Source organism: Neopelma chrysocephalum, unplaced genomic scaffold (assembly GCF_003984885.1).
Source record: "Neopelma chrysocephalum unplaced genomic scaffold, ASM398488v2 Primary Assembly neopelma1_77, whole genome shotgun sequence".
In the NCBI taxonomy this organism is placed as follows: domain Eukaryota; kingdom Metazoa; phylum Chordata; class Aves; order Passeriformes; family Pipridae; genus Neopelma; species Neopelma chrysocephalum.
In genome coordinates, this window is record NW_020897738.1 from 3,268,189 (window position 1) to 3,286,237 (window position 18,049).

Sequence of the window (18,049 nt, forward strand, 5' to 3'; positions counted from 1 at the left end):
CTCCCACAGACAGAGCGCGCCCCTCACAACCCGACCACGCCCACACTATCCGGCCCCGCCCCCTCACAGCTCAACCCAGTTCCGTCACAGTCTGGCCCCGCCCACTCATTATCAGACCCCGCCCCCTCCCCGCCCGGCGCGGTCCCGGTTCCCGCCGCTCCGCCGTGGCATCGGAAGTGACGTCACGCCGTATCCCAGCAACCGTCCCCGCGGTGCCGGGAGGCTCCGCCGGGGCCTCATCGCCGGGCCTGGCCCGGGGCCCCCGGCCCGCTCCGCCCCCGGGGCCCAGCTCACCGCCCCCGCACCCGCCGTGTGTCCTCTGCGGGTGCCCCCCGGGACACCGCCATGGGTGACCAAATGCAGTTCATTGTCGAGAAGCTCAATCAGGAGCCCTTCAGGAAGAACTACAACTTAATCTCGTTTGACTCCCTGGAGTCGGTGCAGCTGCTGCAGCTGCTCAATGATGTTCTGGGCGAGATTGACCCGAAGGTAAGGGGGGCGCTCAGAGCTGCTCACACCTCTTGCAGTGGGTTTGACACCGAAATGTGCTTTTCTTTGGGTCTGGCTCAGTGTAATCCCGTGGCGTGCTTGGTTTTTCAAAACAGCTTGTATGGATCTTCCTGGGAATAAATGTGCCTGGCAAGAATCCTTCCTGTCAATACATCTGAGTGTATAAAAATATTTGCAAAGCAGCAGATGTTCCCTGGGGCAGGGACTGGATCCCTGTCCCTAGAGGCTGATCACTGGATGTTTTCCCTGTGAAATTCAGGATACAGATGTTGGTTCATACTGAGAACCGTCATGTTCCTAGGGCAAGGTCAGGCTGTGCCCTGCACACACATGTTCACACATCTGGGGCACGGATACCTGTGCCTTGGAGTGCCAGGATGCCCGAATTCCTTCTTGGATGTGTTCAGAGTGTCTGCATAGATGATTCCTGCCAGCAGGGAGAATGGTAATTTAGGATGAATTTACGTGAATACGCATGTTGGAGGAAATTAGAAGAGAATTGAAGTTTGGTGATAAAAGAGATGTTCTGTGCAGAGTATCTCACTATCATTTGATAAAGTTATAAGGTCAATTCTTTTAGTGTTGCCAGTTAATTGATACTACTTGGACAAAGAAGTATATAATAATTATAATTAATTATAGTTAACAATATAATTACAATAATTAGCAAATTATTATAAAATAACTAACTTCATAATTACAATATTTTGTAATATTATGATATAATAATTATTATTACCTATAAATCATTAATTAAATAATTTCTACAAACTGTTTAGCATGCTGTTGACATTAGAGAGGAGCTGCCAGAACAAACAGCCAAAAGAATGCTGAGTCTCCTTGGAATTCTCAAATACAAACCTCCAGGGAATGTGTCAGACCTGTGAGTATCCTTTTACCTGCAAACACCATTAAAACGTTGTTTGCTGCTCATGTGGGAGTGACCTTTAGTTCAGGTGACAGCTGTTCCCGTGTCCCTGTGGAGGTTGGGATGGGATCCCAGGTGTGGTCCTGCAGGTTGGGATGGGATCCCAGGTGTGGTCTCACAGGTTGGGATGGGGTGCCAGGTACGGTGCCAGAGCTGTTGCCGTGTCCCTGTGGATGCTGGATGTGGTGCCAGGTGCGGTGCCACACCTGGGCAGGTGCAGTGGCGGGCGCTGCCGGCAGAGGGCACTGCCCGCCCGGCAGGGTCGGCCCTGCCCGGCCCGTCCCCGCAGCGCCCGAGGCGGGAGCGACTCACCTGCGCCAGGTGATCCCCAAATCCCGCGCCCCGCGCACCCTGCCGGCATTCCCCGAGGCTGCCGCAGGGAACCAGGAGTCGTCCCTCCTGGCTTTATCCTTTTGAGTGCGTTATGGGGGTTTTATCTGCCTTAAGGGAGCAGAATGGGGATTCGAAATTGCAAACTGCCATCATAGAATCCCAGAATGGTTTGGATTGGGAGGGGTCTTAAAAACCATCAAACCATCTAGTCCGACCCTCTACCATGGGGAGGGACACCTCCCACTAGACCGGGTTGCTCCTAGCTCCATCCAACCTGGCTTGAACACTTCCAGGGATGGGGCACCCACAGCTACTCTGAGCAACCTTCTCTGAGCATCCCCACCCTCATAGGGAAGGATTTCTTCCCAACATCCCACCTAACCCTACTCTTTGTCAGTGGAAAGCCATTCCCCTTTGTCCTGTCACTCCAGGCCCTTGTAAATGATCTCTCTCCATCTTTCCTGTCGGCTCCTTCAGATTCTCCTCACCCCGGAGCCTTCTCTCCTCCAGACTGAACTACTCAAATCCTCTCAGCCTCATCATGAGCATTTTCTGCTTTAACAGCATTAAGAAAATCATTAGTCAATGGAGAAGGAGCATCAAAACATTGCAAATTCTTTGTTCCAGGCCAGCATTCCTTAGTGTGAGATTTTTTGGTGTTTTCTCTGTTGTTGTCACACAGAAGTGCTTTTCGCCAGGGGTTGGTCACTGGGAGCAAACCTGTCATTCATCCTCTCTTACACTGGCTTCTGCAGAGGACCAATGAACTCAAGAAAAGAGCTTACCTGGCACGTTTCTTAGTGAGACTGGAAGTGCCAGCAGAGTTTCTCCAGGATGATACTGTGGCTGACATCAACAAACAGGTACCGTTTTTCATGAGCGCCAATGTTTTACATGAATTAAAGTGCTGGTGGGAGGAGGGATGAAAGAATCTGGGAGTAATGTTGGCATCAAGGATGAGCAAAGATTCATAATAAGAAATAGATGTCTTGACTACTTTCCTTCCAATAACCCTGAGTTTGGAAATTAATAGGCAGCATTGAATTAAAAGGCTTTCAGCCCATTAAGTACTGGGTGCCAGATCGTGTCCAGAGCCATGTTGCCTTAGACAGATTTTTATTTCTTAATTTTTTAACATCTTTTTTTCTTATGAACTCTGACACTTATGTTTTTAACTGTAAATTACCACTTCAAAGCAGTCCAGAAAATGTTATCACCAAAAGCCAATGTCTCCTAATTGTCAGTTGATTGTATTTGGTAGTCATGATTGTCAATTGATAGTATCTGATGCCTAATATTTGCATTAGCCTTATTCCACTTTTGCTTCAACCATTTATTTTTTTGTGAATAAGTAAAAGATTTCCCTTTTCTGTGCTGACATTCCTACTTATTATGTTCCCACTTCTTTTGTGAGCATTGAATGTTGATTTTAGATAGTCAGACTGGGTGGGTTTGAATTGTAAAACTTCAAGTGAACCAAAGTTATGGGTTTATATCTATATTATCTGAGGTACATATTTACTTAAATTTTTTTATCCAGTTTTCTGTGCCTTTTGTTTTATGAAACCACAGTGGTTTTTAGTGTTTGTAACAGGTAACTCAATTTTTTAACTGTGCACCAGCAAAGCTGAACAGTCTGACTGAAGCTTGACCAAGCCTTTTATTTTTTTGTTACCTCTAACAATATTGGATTTATAACTTGGGATAACTCAGCAGAAGTAGTAAAGAGAGAAAGCAATTCAGATTGTATATTTTTTCAGTATGTCACAGTCTTAATATGTATAAATATCCACCTCCATAATTTCCATTACATAAGATGTGTTCCTTTTTGGGATTACAGTAATAGAACCATCTTATTAAACTAATACCCTGCTGATTAATTCAAAACAGAAGCTGGGGTAATAGAATCCCTTACTGCAGTTTAACATGACAATGCAAATATTTAGATACTAATGAATTAAAGAATTTAGCCTAAATCATTTAGATACAGGCTTGCAGTGGTGTCTTTTAAGAGAAATTTCAAATATTGAGGGTTTGGACACTTTATAACATGGTCAGGTTTTATGGGTGTGTAGAATCAAACTCAAATGTAGTTTTGTAAATTATTTATACAAGATATTCAGCATACCTACCACCTTCCCACTGTGTTAGGATTTACACATTAGATTGTCTGCAGTTTAAAATTTAAAAGATTAGCAACTTCAGGCATTAATTTAGTTGTCTAGTCTTCACTGAGTTGCTCCCAGCTGCCAGGAATCTTTCTTTCCATATAGGAACCTGGGTGTTCTTTGGTCATTTGAGTGTGTCCCATATTCCAGGTGCATGTGGGGGTACCCACAGTGAAAAGTGAGAGCCTTCCCTTTGTTATGATCCATCAAACTGTGCTCTGCCCTTGTTTGAGTCCTGCCATTGGTCTTGAAATTTTGTGTCCAGAAAGGAAAAGATTTCCTAAACTCCTCTTCTGACAGAGGTAGAGACACACAAAGGAAAGCTGTTGGACAGCAGAAGTAGTGAAAGCACTTGCTCAGGGACCACCTGGTATTTCATTTTCGTTCAAGGACTTCCACAGTGCCTTAGTGGCATCATGGAAACCAGCTGGGTTTTCACTCCTAACTTGTTCCTCCTTGTCCAGCCTGTGCATTCCTTATCATACCTTTATTTGCCATTCAATCCAGCTCTTTCTCTGTGGTTTTATCATCTTCTCAGTAGCCATTTTATTGCTATTTTTTTGAATTCATTCCAGCTTGTCAGTCTGTGCTTGAAACTGCAACAACCAGACCTGAGCAGAGCACTCTGGATGCTGGTTCCCCTGGGTTTTATAGAATGGAATTGCTGCTTCACTGCTCAGGGCTTTGATGCCTTTGTTTGAACTGGCCTTTGCTGTTGCCATTTTGTGTTCAACTTTCATATCAACTGCTCTTTCCAGGAAGTAAAAAAATGACTCGATATTCTCTTTTTAGATTTTTCCATCTCATTGAATGGCTGTTTCTGTGGAGATTATCTTCCCTTATACCTCAGCTTGCATTTCTCCAAGTCGAATCTAAATTTATTTCCTCTCCATATTTCTAAACTCTTTCTGTCCCCTGTTATTTCTCTGCCCACACAGACTTTCACACTGCCTCTCAGTTTAAGATTCCTGGTGGGCACTGTGCTGGTGTGGAAGTAGCACATTGTCTCCTTCTCCCTGAGTGCTGAGCTGCATCAATCAATCCCTGCGAGGTACCCGGGTTATGCAACGTGTCACAGCCACTGCTCACGTGTTACCTCAGCTGTGCTCTTGGGCCACCCTGCAAATTCAAGCCCTATGGCTTCAGTTGAGTGTGTTGTTAGGTCAGGCTCTTCCTTTTGGGGCTGATAAATGTATAGATGTGATATACACAGATTTATTTTTAAGAGAGAATAATTTTTAATATGGATTTGTCCCTCTCAGGTAACATCTTATCTCTCTGCTTTGAAAATACACTGTGTGTTACAAGGGAAGAGATGAAAATACTGAAGAAATTGTGAAATTCTGATTGGACCTTTAAATGCAAGACAATGCACTGTGATCTTTTAATTTCTGTTTTATAAGTTGACAAGCTTTTGCAGTGAAAAAAATGCATTTTATTCTTTTTCTCACCATATTTCTGTCTACATATACTATCATAGTAATAAAGTGATGTGTTGATCTGAAAATTCCCAGACAGAGCTCATTCTGCACAATTTCTGTTTCCTTTTGTAGTATGAAGAACTCATGGAAGCATTTAAAAACCTTCATAAGGAGTACGAGCAGCTCAAAATATCTGGTTTATCCACTGCAGAGATAAGAAGGGTAAAAAAAAAATGCACAGCTTTTCTTTCGTTGTTTTTCAAAGCCCTGTTTTTGTTGAGTTTGTAAGTTGTAGAGGCCAGAGCTGGTGGGCTCTGCAGCTGCCTTTTGGAGACTGTGCTGTGTTGGCAAACAGAGCAGAAAGTCTTTGCTTGTGCTCAGAACGGAGCTTTCTGGAGCAGATTGGGGAATGAGGCTGCCAAGACTCTGTTCAGCATGATTTCCAAATATTAGAACTCCATTTCCTCTGAGTGCAAACTCATACAAAGCCTTTTGCTTTCCTGATACAGGGTAATAATTCCAGAGGGTGTTGAATGAATTAAGAGCTTAAGTCAACAGTGATGATGAACCCATGTGGATAAAGTGTTAAGTAAAGATATTTGCCCTGTTTCAGCAAAATAATTAAGCCTGTGTACAGCTTTCCAGGGGACATATAGACAAGCCAAGCAAATGTTGAGATGTACATTTGGAGAATTTATTTCCCTTTCTCTCATAACTATCAATCTGTGGAGTCCTGCTGTTGTAAAATAGGATTAAAGGAAAATAATAATCAGATACATATTTCAGCACTAGAAAGCGTTTCTTTTAACACAGTTCTAATACAAAAAGTGGCAGCAGACATCCCTCATATGCAGCTTCTTGCAGAATGGTCTGCCAGGAAGTGGGTAATGATGGTGACATTAAGAACATATGTCAGACTGCATCAGATGTTGAATTCGTGCTGATTTTTCCTTGGTGGTGTGTGTTTGTTTGTTTTTATTTTAGAGAAATCCACCTGCTTTCATTTTAAATGTTCACGTTAATACTCAGGGATGCAGATGAGGAGTGTTAGCATAGAGGGAGTGGGAACTGTGGGGGAAGTAAGAGATTGGAATCCTGGGTGTTCTGATCGTAGATCAATAAAATTACAACCACCTCCGTATAGTCAGAGAAGAATTCTGATTTTCATATTAATTAGAAGAGAATTTAGTCCAATCCAACGTACATGGTAAATAAATTAATATTTATTTATATGTTTTTTTCTGCTTTTTAGGACATCAGTGCAATGGAAGAGGAGAAAGATCAACTGGTCAAAAGAGTAGAGCGTCTCAAGAAGAGGGTAATAAGAGAAGTAACGCTGTTCCATTTCAGTGTCATAATCCTTGGCTTGCAACTCTGATTTTGGAATGCAAACAGGGATTAAGATAAACATACTGTATGTCTAGGAAGGAGTCGAGTAACTAATTGACCTACAGGGAATCTCCCAGGCCTCAGTCCAGGGCTTTTAAGAATCTCGAGTCCAGTACTTTGCTGTCATTTCTGAGTAGTAACGTGCATGGAAAGGAAGTGCTAAGTGGGCTTGTGAGACATATGATCCCTTTAATGTATTTCTCAACTATCTGACAGCAACATGCACTATTTATCCACTTGCTGTAGGTGGAGACAGTACAAAATCATCAACGGATGCTTGAAATAGCAAGACAGCTCCGCTTGGAAAAAGAGAGAGAAGAATCTCTGGCTCAACAGAAACAAGAACAAAAAAGTCAGGTACTGACATGAAAACACACCTATTAAAATAAAAAGCTGTTGAGATTTGTTTGGGAATCAGGCATTTTAAAAAGACAGCAGGACCAACAGTAGAGAGTTTCTCCCGACCCCAGAAAATGAAATCCCATTTAAAAGATCTATGTAGGTTTTAAGGGAAGAGGCTTGACCCTGCAAGTTTTGATCAGCACAGTGAAGGTACTTGGCTGCCTCAGCTGCCACTGACATCATCCTTGAGTGTTCCCAGGAAACGTTCCATGACTTACTGCCGGAGCACCCAAAGGGAACTCATCATATTTATGGCAGTGAGCAAATGTTTCCTTGGTTTGATTTCTATCTCCGTGCATCTGCACCAAGATTTCAGGGGCTGAGCAGCACAGCAAGTACCTCAGCTTCTCCCTGGGTGGGGGGAATATGTATTCAGGAGCAACCTTGGGATTTTGGTCCCTGAGTTTGACAAAAGTGGTGTCCTGAGAAGCACTGGAAGCTGTCAACACGTTGGATGTCAACACCTCCGAGTATGAGGGTGGGTTTTATTCCTGACCTATGTTGTCAAAACAAGGTACTTTCATAAAATCCGGTGCCATTTTGTTACACCATCTCATCAAATTCTGCAGCCTGAACTGCAACACTGTAATAAAAGGGGAGAACCTCTCAGATTTCCTGTATTGCAGTCTGTGTCTGCATGTGGAATCAATGGGAATTCAAGCTGTTGGGTCTTTGCTTGAACCTGAATGAGATCACAAGTAAAATGAATGTGACGTCCAGCTAATTCCAGTTCTCAGTACACATCTCCATAAATCATAAAAATGCAAATCAGCTGGGGGTTGTTTGGCAAGAACCTTTCCATCTGCTCTTGGGATGGACAGTGGACTGCTGTGACAACTCAGCTGCATTGCAAGGACTGTAGGATAAGGACAGGTACCACCTGCAATCGTGATTCTTGCTGCCTTTTGTTGTTGTTGTAATGCTCAAGCCACTTATAATTTTGGTTGAAAATTGTTGAATGAAGTTCTGCCATAAAGTATCACTTGGAAGAACAAGAATCCTCTCTTCATTTAACATTAGGGAATATCAAATAAACCCAGGCCAAGTGTTGAAAATTTGGTCTGGCACATTCCCTTGTGGAACAGATACTCACCAGATGCTTAGAGCTGCCATTTTTTCTGTTTGGGGTTCTTTTGCTCTTTTGGTTTAGTTGTTTGAATATGTATTTCCAGGGAATGAGCTTATGTGTGTCCAATTCTCTCTCCAAAGTTGTTCCACGCAGAGCAGAGGCTGCAGAGAGCCCAGCTCCAGCTGAAGGAGATGCAGGATGCAGTAGCTGATTCAAAACCTGAAAGTAAGTGGTGATCTACAAAGGGGTTACACTTCTCTGGCAGAAATTAAATCAAAACCTCTTGCTCAGTCAGAATGTTTGTGTTTTCTAAGCTTTTATGCCTTTTATGTTTGTAACTGGGCATTGGTGAAATAATGCTTCTTAAAAATGCTCTCAGTGAATAGACAAATACATTGAGTACTGTTTTATTCAGTGTTTTTTCTAGTTACCTTCTATAAAATATTTGTTTGAAGAGCTTTAAGGCCTGTTTCTTATTGCAGTGCAATTTTGTGCTGTAGTTTTGTAAGGTACCAAAAATAAAGCTATTTCCTAATTCAGCTTTTTTTAATAGACTGTAGATTATATTTAATTATATTTATATACACAGCACACACTTTTAATGTGTGTGATTATAAATACATAAATATAAATATATAGATACTAGACATATCTGTATATTGAAGCCTCTATATTTATATATTAGTATATTTGTTTATATATGAAAATTCTTTGTTCTCTCTATACAACTGTAACTTACTGAGCTGTATGTTGCTGAATTACATTAATAACAGCAAGATTGCTTCTCCTTGTTTTCAGTGATATCTCAGACTGAAAATAACTAAAGCAAAATAAATTATATGCCTTGTGGAGTGAGTTAGTTCCACATGCTCATCTATAACAACAGGAGGTGGAAGGAGTTGCAGTTACTAGAGAAATGTGTAACTAACTGTCTCCAAAGGACAATTTGACAACCTCCAGGTTTCTGGTGATTCAGTCACTTTGAAGGAAATGTGCCAAGGATTATCCAGCCAGTTTGACACCAAAACTGGGAGTCAGTTTAAAGTCACAGACTCATAAAATCTCCTGAGTTGGGAGGGACCCCCCAGGATAATTTTTGAGGGTTCAGTGTTTCAGATATGTGTGATCTTTGCAAATCACTGACCCCTTTCAGTTTGTCCCTCACATTTGGTTATTAATAACACATCACAGGATTGACAGAGGTTTTATGTGCTGTTCGTGCAGGTATTGGGGTGGATTTATTGGGAAATACTTCATTGTATGGAAGGTAACCTGTCTCTTCCATGGGGCTTTTCCAGTTGAATTCTGGGTTACTGTGGTGAAAAACATGCCATAGAAACATGTATAAATTAATTCCAAAATTATAGAATCTGACTATTTCTCAATTTAAATTTAGTAAACCAAGTCATTGTCCTACTCTTTCAAGAACATTTGTTGTTTCAGTTGCATCACTGAACTGTTTTGGAAGCTCCTCTGAGTTAAAGAAGTTTTTTTTCAGTCTCCACCTCGTTGTGTTGTTATTACTTTGTAATTTTACTTCATTTTTTTATGATGCTCATCAGCCACTGAACCACAAGTGGAACTAAGGGAATATCTGAACCATCTTCTTCACTCACAGGGCCCTGCAGTGGATTTTATAACTGCTCCTTTTTTTGCAGTAGCTATCAGAGAGTTTATACAGCAAAGCTGTATCAACATTTCTGTTTTAGTTCCTGGGTTTTTTTAAAGGCCAATGGAAACTTGATGGGTTCAGTTCACAGAAGCAAAGGTAACATAATAAAAAGCCAGTAAATATGTCATGTCATCATTGAGATGAAAATAAAGTTAACATATTTAATTTCCTTATCTTGAGTCCTACTTGCAGGGGAAAACAAAAAGTATTTAGATGTTCCGAAGCAAAGCTTGGAGTCATTACTTAAGAAAACTTGTGTTGAAATTTTGCCCAGACAAAGACTTCAGGACTCAGCTCTGCAATTGCTCTTCCCCACTGGAGTTACAAAGGCACTGCCTGTAGCAGCAATTAGAGAAAGCCAACTGTTTTTTTAATGATTGAAATTAGGTGACCACAACACGCTGCATAGTGCCTTTATTTTAAAAGCTTCCATTTATTTTAAAAGCTTTGTTGGGTTACAGTTAGCACAATGTATTTTAGTTTGAAGATTCCCTTTGGCCACCTCAGCTGCCTCCTCGTAGCAGTGTAGTTTGTCTGCTGACAGTCCAACAGCTGGAGTTTCACTGGAAGTCAGATCCTTTCCTTTAGAAGAAATTTCTTCCATTTTTAATATTTCACTATTTTAATACTTCAGTTTTTACTTCCTAGGCAAGATAAAATGTTAGAAGTTGTTCATGAGCAGAAGCTTTGTTGTTTGTCTTATGGATTTGATGACTTCATAATTAATTTAGGATGAAGTGCTTTAAAGAAATGTGAAGGAACTCTTTAAGAAATGCAACTCCCATGTATTCCTGAGAGTCATTAGCATATAATTAGCATCAGCCTGCCTGAATGTGCCAGGAAAATACAGCTTATGGTTAGCAGGTTCTTAACTCCTAGAAACATAATATTTAGAAGACTTTGTGTTGTATCATTGATTGTTATGAGCTGTTCTGGAGACTAAAATTGATGATGGTTTCACAGAACCTTCCCTGTTTATTAACTTCAGCCCTTCCCTATTTCTTAACTTCAATACTACTCAGGATGTAGTTCAATTAGAAAGGGATTTGCTGCTGGTAGCCCTGAATAACCCGAATTTGGAGATTCTGGAGGGTTTTCTCCTGTTGTTGTTCTGGATGTGAGTTATATTTTTATTCACACTGGCCACCAGTTTGAATAACCATAACCCAGCTCATGTTTTCTCTCTAGGATTGCCACCTTTTTGCTCTGATTATCTCTGCTGGCACAAACACAAATTGTTAAACGAACTGAATGACTGAAATTCTTCGTCTCTGTCCACTTTGCAGGACATTATTGGTCACTTTATTGGCAAAAATGTGAAAAAAGTTGATGAGTAGCTTGAAAATATTGATTAAAGAATGTGTTAAAATGATTGTTGATAAACAGTAAAATGTGTAATTTATAAAATTCATTAAGTTTATGTGCAGTAATAGATTTAGGACACTAGGAACTTCACAGACACCGGTCAAGGAGGAATTGCTTTATACAGATGTCTATTTTCTTTCATTCTTGATGAAAAATAGAAAGTTAGCAAGCTATCATTTATATATTCCATTTGATAGAAAACATTAGCATTTTTCTTTTCCACAGAACCACCTTTCCCTAAAATTCCAACGTTAAATGATCTCCTCCAAAACTGCAGACCACATTGGAATTAAAGTTCTAGAAGTATTTGATAAAAGAGACTGGCTCAGGTGGAACTTTATTTCCATCTTTAGAAGATATTATTTATTATAAAGTCACTGACAATTGATGCAAGGGGGGAGTTAAGCAGTTTTAAGATAATTTGGTATCTCTGATGAGAATACAAGTCTGGTTGGTAAGACTGATAGTGTTTTTAAGGTCTTTGACTCTTGCACCTCATTTTGAAGAACAAACAAGGCAGCAAAAATTTAACATAACCTCTGTTAAAAGGATTCCGGGGAGTTTAGTGGAAGGTTTAGAAAAAAGTGGAATCATCACCCAGTGGGGTTTGGCTCTTTTTTGTTTAGTATTTTCACCAGATTCCTGCAAGAAAATAGCAAATGATCCCTGGGGAAATAAAAATAGAGAAGTGACTGAATAATGAGGAGACTGTTGATTTGAAGTGACTGGAATCACTTAGGAAGCCAAGCCCATGCCAACAGGTTCTATATTAAGGAATAGCCAAATTCCACGGCATTCCTCCAGGAATAACGTATATGCAATGTATTTATGGAATGTGAGGCTCTTTCCTAGGAAGTGACTCTGCAAAGAACTTGTGAGTCAGGTATAAAAATGGGGGAACAGGAGCTCCCAGTGTCATAAATAAGGTGATATCCATACATTTATTTCTGGGAGAAAATGCAAGAGCAGAGTCACACTGCCCCTGGTTTGGGCTCTGAGATGTCCATCACTGCAGCCTGGGACAATTCAACACTCAAGAAGAACTCTGAAAGGTCAGAGAGGTTTCAAAGAGCTCTAATAATAATTATAAACATGGAAAGCAAAATTTACAGTGGCAAATTCAGGAAGCTTTTCAGATTTTCAAGGATGTATTGAAGGGATGATTGATCTGTTAGTGTTTGCATGTCCCAGGCCTCTGTTTAATATCCCTGTTTAAAATCCCTGTTTAACAGAGGGAAATTGGAAGTGGTGGCGATGGAAGCTGTGGAGGGAATCATTTCAGTCCCTGCAGAAAGGGATTTGATGTTGGAAGTCTGTTCCAGCCGTGCCTTTGTCGTGGCCTTCTGATGTGATATTGAACAAAGTATTGGCAGAGAATCTATAAAATGAGGGCCCCTCTTTCTTTTTTCCCCCCTTTTAAAATACTGAATTCCTGTTGCAAATGGTTCTGGTCCAGGATGTGCAGTTGGCATCCCTATAGTGGGAAAAGAAGTGGGAACCTGAGTGTGAGGTGAGTCAAGTTTTAGGTCCACCAGCAGAATTATGCAGAGAAAGTCGCTTCTCCTCTACATGACTGAGCAAGCAGGAATAAACTCTTTTCTCCCATCCCTCTCTCTGTAATAATAATAATAATAATAATAATAATAATGAAAAAATTTGAATGGAAAACATGAGGAGTTGCTCTGAATAGCTCTGCACATGTAAATACGTGGTTGGCAGAACCTTGTTAAAATAACCTTAGGGCACAGAGCCAGATTTCTGTGCCGCTTACGTGTGTACGTTTTGTAACCATAAGTCAATGTTGAAACATTAAAAACAGAATTTATATGTGTAATGGAAAGATTTGAAGTATGCTGGCTTTTTTTTTTTTTTCTACCTCAGGCCTGGGAATTTGCAAAAGAATGTTTTTCACGGTAAAAAACAAAACAAAAAAACCCAAAACCCCGAACCAAGAGCTGCTCCATGTTTGGGTTTTTAAGGCTCTGTTAAGCAGCTAAAGTAGCTCTTCAGTAGTTACTTCTCCATGTGTTGAATTGAAGGAGAGGGAAGATATATCCAATGTATTTAGGGAAGAAACATTAGTCATGAGGGATGTTGACATCATGTCTTTCCCCATCAAGATGTCAGGTTTTAACTCGCTTTGTTGCTCATTGCTCTGTCAGGAATAAGCACAAGAACCAGTCAGGGTGTGACAGGAGTTGGGAGCAACTCTGAGGTTATTTGGGAAATAAATCAGATAGTGATCAAGGTTATAGCCCATGAAGTCAAAAGGTCCCTGCTCTTATCAAAGCTCTTGTGGTTCTTTGCTAAGTTTATTGTCTACGACAAATCCTTTGGGCTGTACATTTTGATCAGAAAATTGGAACAGCACAAGAAATAAAGTATAGGTTATATATGCAGATTTTTTTTTTTGCTGCTAAGAAAACCAAGAAGTTCATTTGATTTAATTAAAATATTAATATTTCATATCAGAATAATCAATATCACATTGATTTCCACACCAAAGACCTTGGTTATAAATATCAGGTTGGGAGTTGTGTTCCAGTGAGTTCTGAGGTGATAATTCAGCTCCCAGGGGACGTGGGAAGCAGCTTTGCTGCATTTGCAGAGGTGGGAGATTTCTAGTGAGACATTAAAATGTGGTCCTTCATGCCCAGCTCTGTGGTGGGCTGAGGAGGATTGGAATGGAATTCCTGTGGAAGAAAGAATTGGGAAATCTCTCCCAGGAAGTCCCAGTGTGTTTCTCATGTGCAGCTGCAGTGCCAAGGACACGATGGCTGTTCCATACACAGAGTAACTTGCTTTTCCCGCTCTCAAACCAGTGTGGGGGCTGTTTTGCATGAAATAAATGGCCTCTCCACCAAGGGGAGAAGGTCCTGCTGTAGTGTTGCTTTCCATAAATGCAGAAACCAACAAACTAAACTGCTGGAAAAGAGGAATTCCCACTCATATTTAGTTTGTGTTGACTTGCCTTTGTTGGCAGCGCTGCTTTCCCCAGGGTCTGTTTTCTTTCTTCCAGTTCTTGAGGTTTTCTCAAGAGCTAATGGCTTATTTCCCCTCTGGCAGCTTTCCTGGCAGCCTGGGCTGGGAGCAGAGGGTGAGGAGGATCTCTCAGGGCAGAGTGGGAGAGGTGAAGAGCAGCAGAATAAAGGGGGGCCCTTTTCCTGGGCTGTTTCACTTCGTTCTGACCTTGTTTTATCAGTCAGGCTCTTTAGCCTGAGAACCAAAATCTGCTTTCATCTACATCCTTTCCCATCTCTGTTTCAGCAACATCAGCTGTACTTTTGTATCTCTGTGCTCTTCTCTGCTTGTGCAGTAAATGAAAGAGAAGAAAATTGTGAACTTCTTGTTTTTCTTGGCAATTTTCATTGCAATTCCATCTTCTCCTAAATATGGAGAGAACAAAAACCCCCAACTCCAGCAAGTTGTCTTATAGAGCAAAAGAACCAGGAGTACTTACCTTTTAGTCATCTAGATCATAAAAACTACTCTGAAATACATGTTCCCACTCTCATCTGACATGTAACTTCCAACTCCTGTAGTCCTTGGCACAGTTGTCTCAGAGGAGTAATTGCACTAAACTGCCTGTTGTCAGTGCAGACTCTGCAATGTAATTTAAATAGATGTTTCCTTTTATTCTGTCGCATTTTTCTACCTGTGAATTGTTCTTATCTGTATGTACTTGGGTTTATTTATAAGTTAACTGTTAAGGAGACTGAATTACTCTCTGTACAAGAGCCAAGTCTTACATGGTAAGATAGAGGTGCCTTAGGCTTGTGTAGAGCAAAACTTATAAATGCCATTATTCAGGAATTTCTTCTTGATTTTATATTTAATTGTTATTTTCTGCATTCTCAGTCTATAAGCTTCCTGAGATTAAACATTTGTTCTTATAAGAAAAAATAGTGGCTATTTACAGGGAGACAATTTATGAGTGTCTCAGCAATATAAAAGACCCTTAAAGTAGGCATACATTAAACTCTGCCCATTTTAAGGCCTTTTTAGATGCCAGATGGAAAAAAAGCTTTATTTTAAGGGTGAAGCTCCAAGGATATAACAAATCTGTACATGAGCTGGGCCAAACTCAGATTTTTGTACAGATAAAGGTTTAATGGCTGTTTATATCGGTGCCATGTGTTGAATTTTGCATCTGATTCAGCTGGAGTTTCATGTTAGAAGGGATTTACTTGTTTATTGATGAAAAAAATCTGTCAAGGAATTAATAGTTGTATGTTAGAAGTACATAATAACACCTACTGTATTGTTTAACATCCAGATTAAAAATTTAAATCAAATAACTCCCTTTCTTTGAGCACTGAAAAGAAGACTCAGATGTTATGCTGTTGTTATTGTAATCAGCTGCTAAAAACTCCAGTGTGTTGGGGAAATCAAACTTAATTACCTGCTACATTGCTTTTATAGTCACACACTGATTTAATTTGTTTTTAAGGTTTAATGAAGAAACTGGAAGAGGAGATAAATTTCAATTCCTACCTGGTTACTGAAAAAATGCCCAGAGAGCTTGAGAGTAAAAAGGCCTCAGTGTATCTGCTGCAGAAGGTGGTTGCAGAGCCAGCCATGACTCAATCTGATCTCACTGCCCTGCAAAGTGAGGTGAGGGCACCAAGGTTGCACTGAATTGTTCTGGAGCATAAGCTGAGCTTCTTGTACACTCTGGTGTTCTTATCCCTGCTTTATACCCTTGAGAAAATGTTTCATTCCCAAAGGAACCTCCCTTCAGCTGTAAAACCAAAGGATAATGTCTTAATCACTAAATGCAAACTCTCAGATAAGTTGTTTGTTTTTTTTTTAAATGCCCACAAAACAGACACAAACAAACCAACCAACCCCAAAACAAACCCCAAACCCAATCATATCCTTAGGTGCTATTTAGGAAATTGTGTTGGCAATTTGGAAGGGTATGAGCGGGGCTGGTAATCTAACACTAAAGGGTTGCTTTTATTCAGATTTCACTTGTTTTTAACTCTCAGAGACCTCGGGGGGGGGTGTGTTTATACCAACACATACACAGAATTTATAGAGGGAACAACATTCCCTGAGTGATGGATCTTCACGATATGATGCCTTAATCCATGTGCAGTGGCTCAGAACTCCTTAGTGTTTGGAATAGACCTGCATTGTTTGGTTTAGTTGTGAAGAGCAAAGGAAATTTGGGCATCAATTGACTTACCTTTCTAGATTTTTTCAAGGAGTTAAAAGCAAATGGTGTTAGAATGAGAAAAAATCCCTATTTGTAGGATATCCTACAAATATGCAGAGGGATTTGTTACCACACAAGTACATTTATGTATTTCACTCTATGAAATTTTCATATTTGCATAATCCTAAATGAAAGATTAAATGTCTAATGTTATGTTCTAGAAGAGTTTAGAGGAATGCTAATTATTAGTATTTCTATTGATGATGATGAAGATTACAAGATTACAACAGAGTTAGCAAGGGAGGAAGAGTGGTCCTACATCCTAATTGTCTTTTTCTCCTACTCGTTGGTGTTTAATACTCCAGGATGTCCAACTCAGGTTTTGCTATGAAATGGAGATAATGAGGAAGCAGAGTATCCGTGGTTAGGGATGACAGCATTAATAACTGGGAGATTAGGGCTGAAATAATAAACCAGCTCTGTGATTCAGCCTCTGCTTTCCCAGATTATTCCCTCTAATCAAAACAATATTTGTGGCTGCAGTTATGTCTTTCAGACATTCTTGAAACCTTGTTTTGCACGTTTCTTTTCCGAGTGTATTGTTGGGTTTTTGGCAATGTTTTAAAAGGCTCTGAGTTTTTTTTCTCTTTCTCCATGATGTAACCTTTGATTTTTTATATTTTGGAAGTATCTTCTTCTTGAAAGATAATAAAACCATGTCATACACTTGGCTGTTATCACAGCATGGCCTTAGATTTTTTTTTTTTAAAGTCAGCTTTTTATTATCTCAGTGCCTTAAAAAGGAGCTGAACTGCACTAAGCATGTTACCATCATGCATTTTAGAATATAAAACCCAGGAATTTATTCACACGAGGGAATTCTTATGCCATTTTCAAAATCAGGCCTGTTCTGCCACTAATAGAATAGAATTCACAGGAGATTTTTTTTTTACAGGTGTTAGAGTATTTTTAGTCCTGTTGAGCGCTTTTTTTGCAATACTTGGTTTTCCAGGCACATGGATAATGATCCCAGATTGTCAGGGTGATGCCCAGCACTGTCCCTGTGTTAGGGTTTTACTCCAGAGCATTTTAGCACATATTTACACTCCTGCCTTATCAGCTCTCATCTAGAGAGCAGAGAATTAAAGGAAGGTTGCCAGGGCTGTGGTTTCCATGGCTTGGGAGAGTCCCAGTGTACTGGGAAAGCTGGAATCTGCACACTGGTGTGTCTGTGAGCTCCAGATGCAGCAGTTCTGAAGCTTTGGCTGGAATGAAGCTCAACAGTTTTGGGATTAGGGACAACCAAGTGCATCTTGTGGCAGGAAAAAAAAGGTGCCACACAGCTGGAATATGATGGTCTGTGATTTCTCAAAGTATTGATGACATTTTCATCCCTTAATCTTTATTTGCTTCCCTTTAAGCTTGTGGTTAAACTGTTGGATGAAAAGGAATTTTAGTTAATGTTGATAAAATGGCATTTTTCACTCAGAATGTGGCAATAACAGTCTTTTTCCTGTGCCAGTTCACTGCATTTTCTCTCCACATGCACCACTTTACTTCATTTTCAGGGCCAACATCGTGTTTCTGCCTTATCATAAAGGCACAGAACTGGAAATCCAAAAACAGCCTCT

At 40.4% G+C, this 18,049-nt stretch overlaps 1 protein-coding gene across 4 annotated transcripts in view; it reads left to right on the top strand.

Annotated features, from left to right (window-relative positions):
* Nucleotides 1–202: 202 nt before the first annotated feature.
* IFT81 (intraflagellar transport 81) overlaps nucleotides 203–18,049 on the top strand; it is a 45,482-nt gene continuing 27,635 nt past the window's right edge. For 2 of the 4 annotated variants that reach the window (XM_027689469.1, XM_027689472.1), the window contains exons 1-8: nucleotides 204–489; nucleotides 1,290–1,393; nucleotides 2,454–2,634; nucleotides 5,493–5,582; nucleotides 6,613–6,678; nucleotides 6,996–7,106; nucleotides 8,361–8,445; nucleotides 15,708–15,871. In XM_027689469.1, coding sequence (XP_027545270.1) covers nucleotides 346–489; nucleotides 1,290–1,393; nucleotides 2,454–2,634; nucleotides 5,493–5,582; nucleotides 6,613–6,678; nucleotides 6,996–7,106; nucleotides 8,361–8,445; nucleotides 15,708–15,871 — 945 coding nt within the window. In that variant the 5' untranslated portion in view covers nucleotides 204–345. Of the gene's footprint in view, nucleotides 490–1,289; nucleotides 1,394–2,453; nucleotides 2,635–5,492; nucleotides 5,583–6,612; nucleotides 6,679–6,995; nucleotides 7,107–8,360; nucleotides 8,446–15,707; nucleotides 15,872–18,049 lie in introns of all 4 variants that reach the window. The other 2 variants (XM_027689471.1, XM_027689470.1) reach the window with 2 other exon arrangements.